The following is a 20,486-nucleotide window of genomic DNA, read 5'->3' on the forward strand; positions in this document are numbered from 1 at the left end:
TGATTACAACGCGAGACCTCTTTTGCTATTTGTGATTACGCGCACAGCGGCAATCATCGCCTCCTACTGGCAGACTAACGCCCACTCGCAGGCAAGGTGGCGAGTCACCTTGTGCCGCACAGGGACAGCTACCCATGGGGGTCCCCTTGGTTGGACCTCATAGCAATCCTACACTCCGAAATGGAATCAATTGAAAATTAAAGACAAGCAACAGCACGGTTGTGGCCGTGTAACCCAAGCTATGGACCTCATAGTAAACCGCTTTAGTCTTCTCTTCTTCAACAGGGGAGTAGCAAAACCACACCAACTTTCCACCGAAGCCCTCTCGTGGCCAGGGGCAGACCTCGGGCATTGGCTCCTGAACTTATTGCTGCGACACGCAAGAATAGAATGAAATCTCCCCCACCTGGCAGACGTATCGCCTGCCTGCAGGCCATGTGCTGAATCACCCCGTGCCACACGGGGATAGCTGCCACTTGGGGTGCCCTTTCAAATGTGTTGAGATGACACGTGATGCATCTTGCGTATCGCATGCGAAGCCCTCTGAGACGCCCTGGAGTAAAGGGCACTCGATCAAATACAAATTATTATTATTACATTGCGGACGGACGTGAGCAGAGAGATGCTCAGGCTCGAGGCAGCTTACGGAGAAGGTAGGATCACATCAGGCTGGAGACAGAGCTAGCCACGTGGATTATGGAGCGTCCGCAGGTTAAGGCACGATGCACTCTTCTAAGAAACGTGTGGGCAAGGGCAGGACTCGTCACTGGAAGGGATGGCGATGGCCGGCGGTCGAGAATGGTGACAAAGCGGAAACCCAAAAAAATGGAACGCATCCAGGAGGGGGAGATGGAGCGATGAAATCGGCTTGCGTGTGCAGGTGCTAGGCGGATTGTTACATCGCGAGAGGTGGCGGTGGCGGCTTGGAGAGGCCTGCACCCAGCGGTGGATCTACCCTGGCCGATGGTGATGATGATGATCGATGGGGATCACCATCTATTACTGCGGAGGCACAAAGGGCTCGGCAGATGTTTAATCTCGGGACCCAGCTCCGAAGAAGGTCCATTGCCTGAAATATCTAAAACAAGCACCATCTGTATTGTGGCCCGGTAAACGCACTTTTGGGCCGCCCTGTATTTTCTCTGTCATTCGGCGGCGTTGATGACGAATGTGCCGAGCGCTATCGCTCTCTCCCTCGTTCATTTTAAACAAACGACCCTACTGGAAGGTCAGCGAGTGCGCTAACGGGCCCTGCGTCAACTCTCAGACTTAACCCAGCCTCATTATTTTGCAGGGCTGCGACGATCTAAAAAAAAATGTACGGCATAGCGTCGGGTCTTTGAACACGGGATCAGCAGCCATCTTCATGCATTAAGTTTTCGTGCCTTCCAAGTTACCGAGCTGTGTTTACCGTCAAGTCACTATTGTAAATATATATCTACATATATCTATACACGTATGGATAATCCACGTTAACCGCAGCTTCGTGCGCCGATTCCGCCGGGGCGCCCCAGCGAAACAAGCCGTTTCCATCTCGCGTGTTCCACTCTCGGCTCGAGTATCTCTTATAAATAACTGAGAGGACCATGGCCTCGTAAATGTGAAGCGACGTGGGCCCCCCGCGCTTCTCCCCGCTCTCGCGCGCTTCCTCGCCGCCATTGCTTTCTTCCCCGCGCTGGCTTTTTCCGTCGGCTCCGGAGATGGGTACGCCGAATTAATTATTTTGGCAGTAACAGCTAATCGCCGTAATTTGCCGGCTGTAATTAGGAGTCATTTCATTACGCTCGCTGCAGGGCCGATAAACTGCGCAAGATTTTTTTTTCTATTTTTTTTTTCCGCCTCTCAGAGGTGGGTGGAAATTACAGGCGGACAGCCGGTGGATTAAGGAAAGTAATTTAGTCCAATTTCCATAATGGACGTGTGTGCGTTTACCAGCCCACAACACGCTTTTGAGAACCCTCGCGTGATTGATCGAGACGCGCTGTAATATATTTTTTATGCAGGTGCGCATTTACCGCAAATGAATTATTTAAACCCCTGTCCACATGGGCCCTCCTCACGTGTGGCAATTTGAGTGCGAGGGCGATGACCTGGCATAATAATTTTAACCCAACTTTCACAGATTTCCATGCGCGCGTGTGCGCGTTGGGGAGCGGTGGTGTAGCGGTTAGTGCGCTGCGCTACGAACCCGGCGAGGCGTGTTCGATTTCCGCTCACGGCTAAAACCAGTGGTGATTATCTGAACCGGTCCTGGGCCTCCCCTTGGTCAACTCAGCCTCAAATGAGTACCTGGTGCGGTGCGTAAACATCGCCACTAGGGAGACAAAGGCGGTCGGGCGTGGTGCTGGCCACCCATCCCCTCGTGTGCTGTGCTGGCCTTTATAGGTGCTCGCTAACAGCACTTGCTTCAACAGTCTGTTAAAGGCTATACGGGGGATCTTTGTCTTTGTGCGTGGCCCCGTATCCCTCTCTGTGCCCCGTCGACGTGATCATTTGTCACGGTTCACGGTCGTGATTTGGTAAAAAAAAAAATAGTTGTAAGATAAATACGTTAGTCAGTTCAACACGTAGGCTTTCGCGACCAATATCAACCATAACACAGATTATTTTGGGTTAGATCGCGTAAATATATAAATGTGTTGTTAAACTCACCACCGCCCGACACAGCCAATTAGTAAGATTTGTCACGTAAACAGAACATGCCAATTTGTTACTAGTACAACATTTACAGTTGTGACTTTGCTCTCCAACACACCGGTGTGCTGCACTAGTAACGAATTGGCATTTTCTGTTTATGTGACAACCCTTACTAACTTGGCTGTGCCAGGTGGTGGCTTTACGCAATCTAACCCAAAACACCTGTTATGGAAAACACGTTTGTCTCGTTTTTTCAACAGTCTCATTTGTATCGCTTGTTGGGGGTTGTCGTCATTCGTGTTGGTTTTTCTTGTCTTCTCGGTTAGTTTTGTTTCGTACCGAACGAAGTGCTAGTCAGGAGAAGCAAACCGTGAATCATCTCCCGAGATGCCCTGCAGCACCCACAATGCACTCCTCAAGATTTGGCAATGCCAACATCGGAAGCGGTGGGCCTGTGCAGAATATTGTGGAAAGACGCGTGTAGGTTGGACAGGAGACGCGACGAAGAAGATGATTCGTACCGCTAGCCCAACTGCATCGCTCAAAATATCACCTGCGTGCAATTCGCGCAGATCGATGCGGTGCGCGTGCTGCGAGCGCGAGAGGGAAATTTGAAACGACAAGTCGATGGGTTGCGATGTGCCTAGTGGTGATGTGTCGGCAGCCAATCACAATTGGTTTTGGGAGTAAGGGGTATGACCAGTCATGTACGGGGGTCAGCTGTCTGGATATAAGCACACCATATATAATCACATATCTGTAAGCATCACATATTTACTTGACACCGGTGGGTCAACGGAGAAGGGAAACTTCTAATACAAGCACATGACTTCAATATAAGCTCAGCTGGCCTTGCTTCCTCCCAAGGAGTGTGCTTATTGGTCACATGGTTCCTCTGTCACAAGCCCCACGAATGCCCGTCCATGGGCCAGAGCAGAAATTGGTTAACCCAAACTGTGAGCACGCAACCCACCCTTATTGGCCTCTTAAAGACATTGCAATCCACTAAAGTTATGCCACCTAGGGCAGAACCGATAAGTGCAATATCTGGTATGTTCCACTGTGGGGTGCCACGGTGGTGAGATGTTAACTACCTCGCCTGGTATACAGGAGACCGTGGGTTCGATGCCGGCCCTGACGCCTGTATTTTTGGAGTTTTCATGTCTCTGTTCCCATGGTCGCGTGGATTTTTCTCCGGGTCCTCCGGTTTTTCCCTCCACATTTAGAGATTCCGTTTCGAGTTTTTGGCTGCTATACATTTCCACATGATGATAAGCCACTTCGTTGAGCTATCATTTGTGGCCAGGTCACTTCTGAAAAAGAGCTATATAGCTCAGTGGGCCTTATCTGGTAAAATAAAAAAATTGTTTAGTTTAGATCTGGCACGTGGTGCAGTGAACCTTGCAACCTGAGCCAATGCATCTCTCCGCACGCCTCGTGCCGGCTTCACCGCTTCGGCAACCGGCAAGAGTTTGCGGGATGCACGGTTCCCAGCCTGGCAGCCGCGCCGGGCTTCTGGCTTCACCTGTCGTCGCTGTCACCCACGGCGCGTGTGCCTGCGCGTGTGCCTGCTGTGCGTCAGCCGTGGCGTTGGCGCTGTCCAGCGAGCGGCTGCTGGCGCTGCTGCAGGAGGCGGTGCAGCCGCCGGTTGGCGACGAGTCACCGTGGCCGTCACCGGCGTCGCCGTGCGAGTCGGAGCTGCTGGGCAGCGCTTGGCTGCTGCTCTCGGCGCTGCTCGGGTGCCAGGCGGCGCACGACATCGAGGTGAGGGGTCGTGAGGTACCCCTCCTTCCCCCCCCTACAAACCCCCCTCCGCACACTCTTCGCCACGCAGCCAAACCCCTGTGTGCATGCACACTGGGCCTTGGCACACCTTGCCTGCGGTCCTATTCACACCTCTACCAAAACCACAAAGACAAGATCGCCCGTATAGTATTAACATACTTTTTGGGCACACGAGGGGGTGGGTGGCCAGCACCTTTGTCTCCCAAGTGGACGATGTTCACACACCGCACCAGGTACTCATTTGAGGCTGAGTCGACCTGGGGGATGCCCAGGATCGGTTCACTTCTTCCCTATATCTACCCACACCTGCCACACCTTTGCCAAGCGGCTATCGTGCACATCTCCGCATACAGCCGCTTAACATACCCCCGCTGCACATACAGCGCCTCGTCCTAGTTTACCGCACCTCGTGCGCCGCTTGCCAAACACCGTCACCCTTTGTGTGATTCACCTCCAGTTCACACGCACTCCTTCACGACCAAGTAAAATATACCAGTTGCGTTGGTTTATCAGCAGAACCGGAGGAATGTTAAAAAGCAGCGTAGATTTAACCACTTTTTTTTACGACGTTTCGCTGGAGGTTATCGCATCCCAGCTTTTGCCGATAAACAATATCAGTTGCGAAATTTGCCCATAACGCGACGACTTGATTTGATATTCACCGTCGGGTGGTGGAGGGCTACAGTAAAGAGAACATTGTATCCCACACGACGACCCAACCCAGAAGAAACCGCCCGTGAATCGCGACGCACGCCTCACCAACGTGGGCGCTCGGCGTTCTGTAAACCGCTCACCCCAAGCGTCGCCTTCCCCTCCATGGGAGATGCTTGGTCACGTAGTCCCACGCGTACCCCACCCGGTGCCACCAACCTTGCCCCCCGCGCACCACGGCCCGCCCGCTCACCTTCACGATGTCACGCCACCTGTTCGCATCGCTCGCCGGGGCTACGCGCCACGACTTGCTGGAAGCTTTATTTTTTCACTTGACGACGATTGCTTGTGTTGCGATGAAAACGTCGTGATTTTTTTATTTTTATATTTACGTGACTTTACCGAAAGACGCAATCAGTATGGAAGCTTCGTTTGTGGAAACAAGTCAAGGTCATGTTGACTTCTAACCGCCCCCCTCCCCCCGGTGACATCGCTATGACATCACTGCTTTTTGTTTTTATTTTGTCGGTGCACGGTGTCATCACTGTAGTGCTATGGTGGGGACGCCTGATCGTCATTTTAGAGTTTTGTCTTTGTTATCAACGTAACTTCAAATCCATGCCGGACAGTGCAGGACGCGCGACCTGTTTGTGTATTCAGAGCACGAACGCCGTTGGGTTTTTTGTTGTTGCGTTTGTCATTCGATCGGCGCGGCGGTCATGCCCACACATCACGGTCCTCGTCATCATCGTCGTACATAATTGGCCTTGATCGATCCACTGCTGGATGAAGGCCTCGCTTAACCGTCGCCGTCTCTCACGGCCCTGTGATGTAACCCAGGCACCCAGGCGGTAATCGACCGACAACTCAAAAAAAGACACGAGACTGCGCCGGCCCACGCTCGGTGCTGCCGACACCTCACATCCGTCCGCCCGTCCAACAGTCGATCCGTCTGTCCATACCTTCCGTCCGTCTGTCAGTCCATTTGTCCGTCAGTTCATCAATCTATCCGGCAGTTGATCAGTCCCCATCCTTCCGTCTGTTCTTCAGTCAATCCCTTCTGTTCGCGAGTCCATTCGTCGATCCGTGTTTTTGTCAGTGCACCCGTCTGTTCGTCGCTCAGTCCATTCATCCGTTAGTCGCCCGTCCGTCTTTCCATCTGTCCGTCCGTTTTCTCCGTCCGCTCGCCTGCCAACGACGAGAAAAAAAACAAAAAATCCTGCAGCTCCGCGCAGTGCGTGGCCCGGCAGCGTGGAGCAATTTCAGAGGTGAGATTTACAGCGGCGATGAGCGGGGGCAGCCGAGACCGGGCTGCGATGACTGCCGCGCCAGAGCCCCCCGTCAGCAGCAGCGGCAGCGGCAGTGCAGATAACTTAATCTAGAGGCGCGCGCGCGCAATGGCACACAGGGAGCGTGTTGCATTGTTGACAGAGCTGATAAAACACCCAATTTAAGGCAAGCTGTTAAGTCGCTTGGGAGATTTCAGAAGCTGTGACGTTTATAGATTAATTTTCTGCTCGAAAACAAAAACAAGCGAGCAATTCTTGAGGGAGCTTGAGATGAAAGCTTCTAATTAATCAGTCAATTACAAGTTGCCTCAATTGAGGAAATTCCCTAAGCAGGAACAAGTGTTTTTTGTCTGCGTTCGTGGTTGTTTTATTTGTTGTTGTTATTTTTTGTTTTTTTCACCGGGGGTTGTGGGGGAGCTGCAGGTGCGTGGATGCATCGGTGTGGATCCTCTTGTCCTGCTGGCGCCGCTCACCGGGAAGCGAGGAGCGTCTGGGCTGCTGCAAGGTGACGGGGGGGGGGGTGAAGGGTGGCACACCCGGGTGTCTGGTTGGGGGGCTGTCGTGCACGTCCACGCTGCTGGGCGGCTTGTGTACCTGGTGAGCTAGGGGGGTCTGCTGAGCAAGTTGTCTGGTGGGCAGGAGGGAATGTCTTGTTGGCACGATGTCCTGATGTCCAGAGTCCTGGGACCCCAGTGGATCGGCCAACTACGTGGCAATGGGGGCAAGGTGTCCGATGGGCGAGGGAGTCTTCTAGCGAGCAGTGTGGTGGGCCGGGTGTCTTCTTGACAGATGCACAGGACGCCAAGCAAGCCGGTAGGCTGGGCGTCGGTGAGATGCACTAATGAGCAGGGGGGCGCAGGGTGTCTAGCAGACATTGTTTTGGTTGGCAGGGAGTTTGAGGTTCAAGGTGTCATCTGTGCAGAGTACTACTCTTCTAATAGTGCAGGGTGCCAAGCATGTAGGTATCATCCGGTGGGCTGGGTGTCAGCAAGGCACACTGATGAGCAGGGTGTCTGGCAGGCAGGGGCAGGGGCAGGCCGACGGGGGCTTTTCGTGCCGCGGCCAGCACTCGTCGCTGTCTAACCCCGTACGCCCGCGCGCGCCCCTCTCCGCCCGCGCGGTAATTGCGACGCGCACCTGTTGGCGTGGGCCTGGCACTTGCCTTTAATTTTCATCCTGCATCATGAATCACAATTAAGTCCTGTAAACGCCTGTCTGTGGTCCTCGGAGGTGGGCTGGGTGGCGGGAGGGGGGGGGGGTGCGTGGTGCGTATTTGCCACGGGATGCTCACCATTCCCACTCACAGCCGCTTGACGTCCACTTAATAAATGGGCGTCAAGCTCTGGCGTGATGCAGCCGCTGCAATCGCACGCGGATGCACAGTCTCTTGACGGACGCGCTTTGGTGTAACGTTTCGGTGGGGGGGGGGGGGGCGGTGGGAGGAAGGGGGGCGGGGGGGCTGGAACAGCCTGCTTGGACGGTGCTCGCCCGTCTGCCCACCCTCACCGGGCGCTGCCGTGGCCCTGATTGATACTAAATTGGCGTTGGAACTCATTTCAGAAATTGGAGTCGCGCCACGGTGTTGTGCCCTGGGCCTCGGCTGGTGTTAATAATCATTTTTCACGCGATGACATCCGGAACACGGGACCGCGGCCAGCGCGGCTTGATTACACGTGACCTGGCGTGCGCGCGCGTGCCCTGTAATGTTTGTCGCCGAAACGCACCGGGCTGCCCCCCCCCCCCCCCCACCTGCGCGCGCGCACACGTGCATGCGCACTCGTATTTGCGTTCGTCCTTGTGTGTGTCTGTGTTTTTACGTGTGTGTTGTGCGTATGTTTATTCGTGTGGTGAGCTGCGGTCCAGCGGTTAGCGCGCTGCGCTACGAACCCGGCGACCCGAGTTCAATTCCCGCGCGCACGACCAACACCAGTGACGACTACCTGAACTGGTCCTGGGCCTCCCCTCGGTCGACTCAGCCTCAAATCAGTACCTGATGCGATGTGTAATCATCGCCACTGAGGAGAGAGAGGCGGCCGGGCTTGGTGCTGGCCACACACTCCCTCGTGTGCCGTGCCGGCCTTCACAGGTGCCCGCTAACAGCGACTGCCTCGAAAGTTTGTTCAGGCTACACGGACGGGGGCGGCAGTGTAGCGGTTTAGCGCGCTGCGCTACGAACCCGGTGACGTGACCTCAATTTCAACCTCACGGCCGACATCAGCGATGGATATCTGAATGGTCCCGCGCCTCTCCAGTGTGAGCGTGCACGTGCGTGCGTGCGCTCGCTCGCGTATATAAACATTCCCGCGCGCTCGCTCGCGGGAGCAGATTGCATTGCGGGCGCGTTAAAAGGGCGGCCGTTATTTACGACGCGTCGGGGGTTTCGCGACTTTTTTTCTCTTTGCGTCATTATCAGCCTGCGACGGAGGAGGGTGGGGTGTGGGTGGGGGGCGTGGGGGGGTTGGGGTTGGGTGGAGACGCCGCTGGGATGTCAATCTTCAACGCTCGCAGGTTCAACCCGGGGCGGGGGGGGGGGTCCGCTGGCGCGGGCGGTCAGAGGGAGCCGTCGATCGCGACGCACGCGACGTGGCCTGCGCGTGCTGCGTAAAACATTTAATAAGGTCGTAAATAAGGGAGGGTTGGAATAAATGACTCCTGGCTCACCCGACGGATATACGGGCAGCCAACTGGATGCCTTCATCAAAATTGCATTTACTTTTTTTTTGGGTTGGGAGGGGGGGGGGTGCGGTGGTTGGGGGCTGCAATTTTCCAAACTAAGGTAACAAGCTGTTTGCGACGATCGCAACGTTTTTTTGTTCGGAGCTGCCTCTCGCGCCGAGTCGTGAGTGGAGCGGCGCTAATCGGGCCAGGGCAGCCGTGACTTCCTCCAGGCCTCTCTCGTCGCGCAGGTGGTGCGGCCCAAATCAGCGCAGTTCAACGCACTTCAGGGCGCCGCGCCGCTTGTGTGTGTGCGTTGTGCGTGCGCGCGGCTTCGTCTTATCCGGGACGACCTAGCGGGCGGGGGTGGCGGCGTGGTGGGGGGCGGCGAGTTCGTCCCAGAACCGATTCGGATATCGCGCACCGCCGCTTACGTGAGCCGCGGCTGGGAATCAAACGGAGGCCGCCAGGTTGGTATCCCGGTGCGCTCAACATGGCCGCTGTGGAGACAAAGGCGGCCCGGCGTGGTGCCGGCCACACCACCCCGTCGTGCGCGCCGCGTCGGCCGTTGCATGCGCTGGTTGACAACACTTGCCCCAACAGCCCGTGAAGGCTATAGATGGGGGGGTGAAATGTTTGTGTTTGCGCGTGTGAAGTGTGCGCCCTGCAGCTGCTCAAGACGCTGCTGGGCTTGGGCTTCGCGTCGCCGCTGCTCCGCATCCGCACGGCTCCGGCCCCGAGCGACGCTGCCGCCAGCGACGTGGACGCCTCTCTGCGGCCGCTCTCGCTGGACCACATCACACACCTCGCCATCGCGCTGGACAGACACCTGGTGCAGGTAGCCTCCCTCCTCCCCCCACCCACCCAGTGCCGACGGCGCACGTTCGCCAAAAGTCCCGACGGAGAGAGCCGATGCCTGCGTCGGGGGAGCCCACATCTCGCATAGTAACGCAACAAGGCCATGTCCAGGACCGACAGACAAACGGACAGCCTCGGGGGAAGCTGAATGCGAGTCTGCAGCTCGTCATTAGGTGACCTTGAAACTTACCTACTCATTATAAACTGCATACACTCCCTTCTTTCCCCCCCCTCCCCCCACCTCCCAACCAATCCTGCTCTGGGCTTCCCTGCCCCGTAACTATATTTGCCCATCGGCCGCCAATGGATACTCCAGTGCCTCCGCTGAATGATTTATTAACCAAGGCTATGCCATGCCTCACAGTGCTGTCCCCCACGGTCTGTCTAGGATTTCCATGGTCGCGTGTCCGTGGGGCTTTCGCTGGGTTTTCCGCTTGAGTGTATATACATTCGCATGTTGAACGTCTTTCGCACTGTACGTAGCCAATCGGAGGTGCGGGGGGAAGGACAAACTAAGCACTTAAAGCAGTTCCAAAGAAATGAGTTTTCAATCTACACTTAAAAGTGCATAGCTCCAGTGGATTCCTAATATCGGAAGGAAGAGCGTTCCAGACGGCCGCAGAAACGCATCTGAAAAAACGCACGAATGCAGTGACCGAATAGGTGGTGGCTGCATTTGGCACCACCTATTTGGCCGCCTGTGCCACCATTTTTTCGAGGCAGAGCTCATCCAGGGGTTCGCTGGATGGTTTGGGGATCAGACGTTCATTGCTTTTTTCGGAAGAAGATTTCCATGAATAGGGACGCGTGCTGGAAATGCTCCAGCATCTCCAATTCAGTCGTTACGATGCCCAGCTGTAGTTTTGTTTTTGCCTAGCGGACTCCTGATGACAGCTGTCCCTGTGCGATGCATGGTGACGTAGGGCTGGCCTGCAAGTGAGCATTCGTCTGGCAATTAGCGGTGAACGTTGCTATTGGTTATTCCAATTCAATGCTTTTGCTAATAATTTTTCAAATTTTAAGCGTGACGCCAGCACACATGGCCTATGCCTTTTCGAATAACATCACACGGAATTTGTATGGTTCATAAAAACCGCAGTATTGGCCGGGGTGGCCAGGTGCATGAACCGCAAAACAACGACCCCCCCCCCCTCTTTGCCTGAACAGTTTTCATGCCTACACGGGCGATCTTTGTCCCCGTAACGTGCATATGGATGTGACGTCACGAGAGTGGTCTCCTTCTCCGTGTGCCCAATGATGTGGAGTAGCAACTATTATTTTACGTGGAGGTGGTGGATGAGCCAGATGATTGCATCGGGAGTAGCAGAGTGAGTGGTGAATCGCTGTGATGACGCGTCTTCCTCCTCCTTCGTGTTTATGAACACGGGGCATCAAGTCACATCATTCCACGTCCCATGGTTCTGTTCTGAGTGGCGACCACAGCCTCCGCGACACTTACCAAGAGAGGTTTTTTTTTTCCATTTGCGAATCATCATCAAGTATCCGTATCTGCTGCTGCTGCTGCCATAGCATACCAGTCAGCCCATACGCTGTACCCGTAGTCTTGTTCAGGGAAATTGAGTAAAAAAAAAAGTGTCAATTTTTTTGCGTTTCTCCCTTGTGATGGGACTTTGTAGGATTATCGTTGAGCTTTATAAGGGCACGGGGTGATCAATAAGATATGAATTGGTATGTAATAAGGTAGGCACTGATAAGGGGTTGACAGGTATGCCATGGTTTGTGCCGGCACCACTGTGAGCCTAGGTTAAAATCCAGCTTTTAACAAACCGCCTGCGGTGAATCTGAATTCTCAAGCGTAGCGGGTTTGGCGGTCTAGGCCTGGTTACCGTCAGTGGTTGTCGTGCTAAATTCGTTTTCTTGATCGATACCAAAAAGACAAAGAAATATATATTTTTATCGGCTTTGCCCTCCGCAGCAAGAATACAGGCGTTAAGATGTTCAAACGCCAAATACACACAAGGCATCAAGTCTGCATTAACCACACATGATTGGGGTAAAACATGCCAACGAATTGGCAGAAAGGGTCCCAATGATATCAATAAATTCGCCGAATGTGGGTTTAAAGTTCTTGAATTGAAATAGATTTTTTTGTATCTTGACTTAAAGCTTTCGTGACTGCAGGAATTCATATTCTTTGGGTCTTTCGGTAAAGTCACGTAGATAGGTTCAAAGAAAATGTTTTAAAAATTACGACGTTTCGATCGCAACACAAGCGGTCGTCATCAGTAGCCCTTTATTGGTGGAAGCCCACAACCAGTGCCGTCATGGCCCTCTACGCGTACCATCACCTCTAGCAGCAACCTCCACCGTCAACAGCGTGAGTGTGTAAAGCGAGGTGCAATGATTACCTGGCAGCCCTTTAATTGGTGGAAACCCACCACCAGCGCCGTCGTTGTACTCTACGAGTACTTACATCAGCTGACCCGCCCATGCTGATTAAAATTAAAAATTTAAATAACTAAAACTATCCTGTAATTGAAAGCGTGCTTCCAAAATCGAAATGTTATGACAGATTCCCAAAAGCGCAAAAAGTTAATTTTATTTTATATTTTATGCCCTTGACACAACAATTACATTAAATCCATGCCGCAGTTAGAATCCATTCCAGCATTTCCAGCTTTCGCTTTTGCAGATCCGAGTCGATGTTTTGGGCAATTAGTTGCAGAAGGCTGCTGAGGAGCGATGAAAATCTAGGAGGAGATGTCTGTGTTTCCTCTTTTTTCTTAAACCTAACAGTTCATATTTATTGGCCTTGAAGTTGTGTTATTTAATCGCAATTAGAAGTCGTGTCAGGGTGCATTTTTAATGAGGTGATTTCTGATTTGTTTTGTTTACACATTGTAATTTCCGTTGTTTTGCTGTTATTATTTAAACGTGCATATCCCTTGGATCAGAGATGCTGCAGGTCTCACTGGGCTCTCAGCTGATTGCTGCTCAGGTCATCTGTCTGCCCTTAACGAAGCGCTTATTTCGTGGCTTGCTCACAGGGATCGCTGACTGCCTGTTGGAAGATAATAATAACTTAGTCTACCTGGGAAAGGCACACCGAGTCCGGCGTTATGATCAGGACGATCGTGCTGCATCGGAATGTTTGACCAACACTAATTACGTGGTTTATTAGCTGTGGAAATAAACCGGAGAAGCCGAAGGAAGCCCATGCAGGACAGGGGGAGAGCATGCAAACTCGACGGAGAAAAGTGCCCGAGTGAGTAAATCGATCCCGGGTGCGTTCTTGCCTTGAGACTCAAGTGTTGCCCTTACGCCACCCTGCCACCCTTCTGCCCCGCCCCACCGAGGCCTGCCCCTGCCTCGCCACCCCAGGTGCGGTCCCCTGCTGTTGATCCATTGCTCTTTGCATTCACTCCTCCGCCCATCACTTTCTCTCCCTCTTCTCTTTTTCTCCTCCCTCCTCTGCTTCTCTTTCCTGCCACAGACCACGACCGGGCTCCTCTTTGGACCCGTTCGACCCTACCGGACGCGGCGACCCTGTGCATCCTCGTTCGTTTATCACGTTGGCTTTGCTGAAAATATAACTTTTAAAAACACACACACAGGACGCCTATTTTGAACTACGTTAGCGGGGGCGTTGGGTGACCCACGCCCCTCCACGCCCTCCGTGTCACGGCGCGGTGCCGCAAGATGACATCACTCAACTACTGCTTCTGCAGTCTCTCCAGATTGCCTCCCAACCCTCCCCCCGTTCCCCCGTTGCTCGCTCCTTGCGAGGATTATTCACGGCCCGGCACTCATACCGAGAGATGCGCGGTCTTACGGGCCGGGTCTTAGTCACACAGGAGGTGCAACTCCCAAGTGCAGCGAGACGATTTATATTCCGCAGTCCTCGCAAGGCAGGGGCAGGCGTGACGGGGCATCTGGACGGTAAATGCAAAAGTTTGACAGGTGCAGCAGCCCTGCGATTGCTCGCTCACACCACCGCTGCCGGAAGGTGCCTCGACTAGAGAGAGCTCTACAGAGCCCGCCCCCCCCCCCCCCCGCTAGGTGTTGGCCTTCTCTTCCCACGCTTGGTTGGTACATCTTGGGAAAGGTGGTGGGGTGGCAGCGGGGGGTAGGGGGGGGGGTGATTGAAGAAACTTTCAACTGCCGCGCCGGGTCATCTAATCTATCCGGCGGTCTCTGGGTTTGCGAGTCTGGCGGTGCGGCCTGTGCCACCACGCAACTGCTTCCCATTGCGGTAAATGGAGCGAGCGCCGTTAATCCGGCTCCGAGGTTTGGGGGCGGCGGGGAGACTGGGGGACGGGGGTGGGTGGAGGAGGGGGGGCACGCTCGCGTGCAAGCGCCGTGGCACCTGTGGTGGGGTTCAGTGGAATGGAATGCTCGTTTGTATTACTCTCGCCTTGTACCACCGCCAGCCCCCCAGCTAAATTGACTCCTCCGAGACCGCCAACCCTAATGTTTTCCCTCTCCCTGCATCATGGATCACATCTGTTGCCGACACTTGCTTGCCGGTTTTAATTGAATTGCAAGTCGCTAAGCTATTTACAATTAAAAATCCTAATCAGTTTGTTGCGAGCGGTAAACATTATTTTATTTTTAGCCGCCGTTGATTTAAAGTTGATGAAAGATGTCTTGTTTTTTTGTATTATACGCGTCCAAAGAAATTGTGATGAATTGCTCGTTTATAATGAACGCATACTGTCTCGAATAAGGGATGGCTTCAAGTGCCAGGAGCGACGAAATTAACGAGAGATTTAAAAAAATATTTAATTTCTTACTCTCTTCAATCGTGTCATTATCGTTGAGTAAACTCGCACAAAACGAAACGAAAGCACACACTCATAATTTACATTCAACGCGAAGGTCTTTGCATCCTTAGTGCTAAATTCGCTTGCGAGAACTGTTCTCCAACTCCCCCATGGCGAGCTGGAACAATTATAATTGGCGCGTTACACGCTTGTAAACGTCCACAAATTTAATTTGTTTGTTCTGCTACGTTGGCGAGATGTTAAGACGTTTGCCGCAGCCGGGGGATCGAACTCGGGCTGCTGGGTTCGGAGGGCGGTACGCTACCCACTGCGCTATCACCCTTGCACCCCCATCCGCCACCCCACCCCCCCACCACCACGCGAGCTTCCCTGATCCGATGTACCATTTCGGAATTGTGTGTTAGAAATTGAAAATTTAGCTCGCAATTCCCAGTTCACATAAAACAGCGATCACTGCAGAAATTCTCTCCTCTGATAATGGATGTGGGATATCACTGGCCGGCACCCAAACCCGTGAGGAGGCTTTGAATGCAATCGTCTCCCCCTTTATAATAGAGAATGTCCTTTTGTAAAAGAGATTTCGCACTCTCTTGTACTTCCCTCCCACATATTCACAAAGACATACATAGTCACACAACGCGCGCACGCCCCTGCGTACGTGCGTTGTGTGTGTTTGTCTTTGTGTGTGTGTGTGTGTTTTGACGTGTGTGTATTTGTGCGTGTGTGTGTGGGCATGCTTGTTAGGTGTATGTGTTTGGGTGTGTTTATGTGAATGTCTGTTTCTGTGTGTGTGTGTGAGTTGGTCTTTACACGTGTGTGTAGCTGTGTTTAAGCATGTGGGTCTGTGTTTCATTTATTTTTGCACATTTGTGCGTGTATGTGTGCATATGTTTGCATGTGTGTGCATGCCTTTGTGTTCGTTTCGGTGTGTGTGTGTTTGTATGGGTATCTGTCTGTGTCTGCGTATGTGTGTGTGTATCTGTGCATATAAGCACGTGTGTGTCTCTGTGTGCTTGGTGTGTCTGTGTTTGTCTGTGAATACAAGTATGTGCATATAAGCATATGTATATGTGTGCGTATAACCATGTGTGTGTCCGAGTGTGTATGTGCGCGTCTGTGCGTATAAGCATGTGTGTGTGTGTCTGTGCGTGGGGAGCAGTGGTGCCGTGGTTTGCGCACCGCTTAATTTCCATTCCATGAATAACATTAGAGGCGAGCGGTGCCGTAGCCAATCCCCGCGCCTCCCGAAGATCAACTCTGGCTCGCACGAGCACCTGGCGCAGTGCGCAAACACCGCCACCGGCCGACACGAAAGCGGTCGGGGCGTGGTCCTCGCCACGCACCCCCCGCCTCGTGCGCCGTGCCGGCCTCAAGAGGTGCGACCGCGTGGGTCAGCGATGGCCAACCCAGGCGATAGTCGGTGGGCCACGTGAGCGGCCCTCCTTCACCTCGGTGGGCCGCAGGCTTCACATCGTGCTCGCGCACGTGACTCCCTCGCGTCGCCCCGGACACACTTAGACCAGGCCATCGGGAGGGGCTCCACGGGGACGACACGTGGCCCCGCTGACCGCAGGTTGCCCACCACTGGCGTAGGCTTTTGCACGGTTGTGCCGTACCTACAGCTGTCCCAACGCGCGTTCCGGCCGTTGACCGCGTGCATTGCGCCCGACGTTTCGCTCCACGTTTTTGGGGGGGGGAGGGCGGTGGGACTCCTTCAAGAGATGAAACTCTTCTGGCTGCGTGGAGCGAAACGTCGGACGTCGTGCCGAAAGGCACGCGGCACAGCCCGAGGGCACGGTGGGAATCGGGAGCCTGCGCTTGAATTCAGCCGCCGGGTCAGACTGCTCGGGGAATTATTTAAGCATGCAACATCCTCCTATTTTGTCTTATGCCTGTTTGTAGTATTCATATGAAATTAGGGTACGCGAATATATACTTGTTATGGATAGGCGTGCCGTGTAATATAGTGGTAGGGCCTTGCGATAAACGAATTTCTTGGTCCAAGCCGGCCTGGCGGTCGTATTCCGGGAAAAAATATCGAGTGAGAAATGAAACCCCAAACCCCAGCATTATTATCGTCATCGTCAATATCATGCCTGTCACCATCATCATCATAATCGTTCATACATTAACCCCCAGCTATAGCCTTATTTTGCTGCTATAAATGAGCCACTTCATTGAGCTTTCATTTGTGGTCAGGTCACTTCTGAAAAAGATGCAAATAGCTCAGTGGGCTTTACCTGGTAAGAAACAAAATAGTTTAGTTTTATTTGTATATATTTTTGTAAGTGATGTGTTTACCTTTCCTTTACTTTGCACTCCTGTCGTGTTTTTGTATTGATTGTTGCTGTAATGTTCTGACCTGCCCCTACTGGACATCTGTGATGAAGAGCTTTATAGCTCATCGGATTCCTCCAGTATAAATATTCTGCATAATCAACGTTTTTTGGTTACATGGCGTTATTTATAAATGTGTCGTAACCCTCCACCACCCGACACGGCCAATCAGCAAAAAAAGTGTCACGTTGACAAAAGACAAAATAGTTCACTGTTTTAGCCCACCGGTGTGTTGAAGCGTGAAACTACAACATTTACAATTTTTGAGTGCAAAAAATTGTAAAATCATGCGATCTAACCCAAAAAACGTTGATCATGAATAATATTGGTCGCGAAAGCCTACGTGTTAAAATAAATATTCTGATTCTGGGTGCTGGCAAACAGCACTTGGCTCCCCAGTTGGGTGGGTGTGTTAAAGGCTACCTGGGGGATCTTTGCCTTTGTGTGCTCAGCCCCAGGATGCGCTGGCGCTGGCTGCTGCGAGCTGCCTCTGTGCGCTGCTCGAGTTCACAAGTGAGCGGAGCGGCCCCGTGGGTGAGTGGAGTGCGTCTCCCATCACCCCCCCCCCCCCCCACTTGCCATCATCACCGCACACGATGGCGGTGAGCAACGACTGCCCCCCCCACCCCCTAAGAATCTTAAGGCCCCCCCCCCCACCCCCCCCGGATTCACTATGAACTATTAATAAGAAAAATATATTACTTATCAGCTCATATTCTAATGTGAATGAACATGGAACGCTCGTTAGTGGATTTGGCCAAGCATCGCAGCTATAGGACCACAGAGCTTGGGAAATTGTTGGCGCCGCTCGCGGCTGCCTTGCCACTTGTCTGCCTTCCTGTGCTCCCGTGTGAATATTCGGCCACGCCAATTATTTTACAGCGAGTTGAGGTACCTTTTGCTCGAATGACGCTATTTAAGTATAAACAACGAAGCATCAATAATAACAAGATGATACGCGTAAGAAAGCCGAATAATCTCTCTCATCTATATCTTGCCTGCATCTGTCTCCCTTCATGTCACTCGATTTTCATCTACATTTTTCTTACCTCGGTACATCTTTATATCACGAAATGTATAACATCCCATGAGGATGTTATACATTTCCTAGCATCCTTTACATGTTCTTTGGACATGTCCTTCCTCCCTCCTCCCCTCCCTGCCTCCCACCAACAGCCAGCCAGCCAGCCAAACTTTTTTGTACGATGGAATGGTTTTGCATCGCAAACAAACAGTGATGGCAGAGGGTTGTGGTGTTGCCGCGACACACGAACCCGGCTCCACACTCTGGGATAAGGGTGATGTCGTCACGAAGATGTGCTCGGTGACATCGCCACAGCGCACTCGCAACTTGCCCACGTGCCAGCCAGCGCAGCCAGGAAGGCAGCCAGCCAGCAAAAATGTTCTTCTAATATACAGGGACTCCTCTGCTTATGAACATTCGACTTACGAACTTTCAGAGATACGAAGAAACCTGTCTGTATGTCGAGTTGCCTGTTCAGACTGAGATTCGTAAGTTCAACCGCCGCGCAAAAGAAGGCAGTGGTGTCATCTACATCTGTAGAACGTGAAGAACCAGTGGCATCTACATCTGTAGAACGTGAAGAACCAGTGGCATCTACATATGTAGAACGTGAAGACGCAGTGGCATCTACATCTGCAGAACGTGAAGAACCAGTGGCATCTACATCTGCAGAACGTGAAGAACCAGTGGCATCTACATCTGCAGAACGTGAAGAAGCAGGGGCATCTACATCTGCAGGAGATTACACAACTTTTAAAGCCATTCCCCGTGTTTAGTGTACACGCCGTTCAACACGTTTGGAATCGACAGGGGTAAAGTTGGACTTGCAAACAAATCGACCTACGAATAGACCTCTGGAACCTAACTCGTTTGTGAGTAGAGGAGTCCCTGTAGTATGAAAGCGCACCTGCTTGTTGTCCCTAGTAGACCCGAACCACCACTGATCAATCAATATTTATTGATATCGCACAACTTAACATCAATAAAAGGCGTCTCCGAGCGCTCTACATAAACCTAATATTTCAATCAGTCGGTGTATTTTTTTTCCACGAAGCGCAATTCATAGGATGATTTTATGTGATCGTATACGTATAATATCAAACATTCACTCTAATGAGCATGAAAACATATATTATATATAGAAAATACATGCAGGATAAAGCAAGATGAATAAAGAGTGAGTGCAGATCTTCAACTCTCGACGGACAAAGCCCTCCCTCTCTAATCTGACGAGGTGGAGAGTTTCACACAGGGTAGGAACCACAAAACACAAATGCTCGGGCACCCGGGGTCACCGGACGGACCCTAGGCATACCCCGAGCGATCCCACTTCAGCGGAGTGGAGTGAGCGGAGGGGGCAGGAGTGGCGGTGAAGCCCTTGCGGATAATCCGAATGATCCCGCAAGCACGAACAAACGAACACACATACATGCACGCCCCCCCCCGGCTAGTGGATATTCGGCCGTAACGAGGCACGTTGCTCATGGCTAAGAGCGGCTCCGTGCGGGACGCCGCGCGTGGGCGGTCTCCGCCATCGATGTGAAATTGAAACATCGGCGGCGGAGGTGGGGGGGGGGGTAGTAGGGGGCGGGGGGCAGGGGCGAGGATGGGGGGTGGGGGGAATTTTCAAACGACGTGAACTATGAGACATCCGACGTTCAGCGGCGGAGTTAATCGTTTCCGCTCGCTCTCTTGCCAAATTAGTCGTAAGCAATGCGGGAGTTGGGTAGAAACATAAGCTACCGTTCGTTAAAGTGCACGTTAAATAACGAAAAATTCGGAATAACAACTAGTTCATCAACCACTCTCTGATGGCGCACAGACGACGGCCTTCATCGTTGCGAGTCGGAGAGAGCGGGAGAGGTCACACGGACAGGGCGGGGACCCTCCTCCTCCCCCTTCGCGCTTTCAATTTGCGAAAGAGGCTTCTTCTCTCAATGGGCCCTCTCACTTCGTGTTTAATAAAGGAAATCTATTTGCCCCTTCAATTCCACCCTTGGCTCAATTTTCATCATTCCACAGGCAAGTGTGGGGAGTGCTCAGACTCGTAGGTGGTGTGCGGCAGAGGCGGCCTGCAGCGCCAAGGGGGTCGCTTCCTGGCAAAGCCCCTCCCCCCCCCCGCCACCAAAGGGTCTTCCTTCCCACTCACTCCTGAACGTGGACTATTCGCAGCCGGTGCAGCGATGGTCCATAGTTGTATGTTGGGTCGGTCCCCCTCGATTCCCGAGTTCGCTACCTGGTTTGGGCAAAGCGTCGTCTGCAAATTGCAGGGTGGGTGTCCCGTTCACCGCTGAATCCCGGAACGCGCAAGCGGTCAACGTTAATTTTATTTAGAGAAGCGGAGCGCCATTGTTTTTAAAGACATAGTACTCATCGCAGTGAACGATAGCTGGCGTCAAAGTGTGCCACACGCCCTCACGCATGGCCTTGTGGGAGTTTAGGTACCGATTAAGTCATCGGACTGGAATCAGAAGAAAAACAGATGATCGACACGTACGTCATCGG

At 52.8% G+C, this 20,486-nt stretch overlaps 1 protein-coding gene across 1 annotated transcript in view; it reads left to right on the plus strand.

The window, feature by feature from the left end:
- MEI1 (meiotic double-stranded break formation protein 1) overlaps positions 1-20,486 on the plus strand; it is an 88,769-nt gene that overhangs the window by 60,962 nt on the left and 7,321 nt on the right. Inside the window, exons 25-28 of the mRNA XM_078861864.1 lie at positions 4,220-4,401; positions 6,786-6,867; positions 9,674-9,855; positions 17,410-17,491. Of these exons, the coding sequence (XP_078717990.1) occupies positions 4,220-4,401; positions 6,786-6,867; positions 9,674-9,855; positions 17,410-17,491 (528 nt within the window). The remainder of the gene's footprint in view (positions 1-4,219; positions 4,402-6,785; positions 6,868-9,673; positions 9,856-17,409; positions 17,492-20,486) is intronic.

Source organism: Lampetra fluviatilis, chromosome 1 (assembly GCF_964198595.1).
Source record: "Lampetra fluviatilis chromosome 1, kcLamFluv1.1, whole genome shotgun sequence".
Classification (NCBI taxonomy): domain Eukaryota; kingdom Metazoa; phylum Chordata; class Hyperoartia; order Petromyzontiformes; family Petromyzontidae; genus Lampetra; species Lampetra fluviatilis.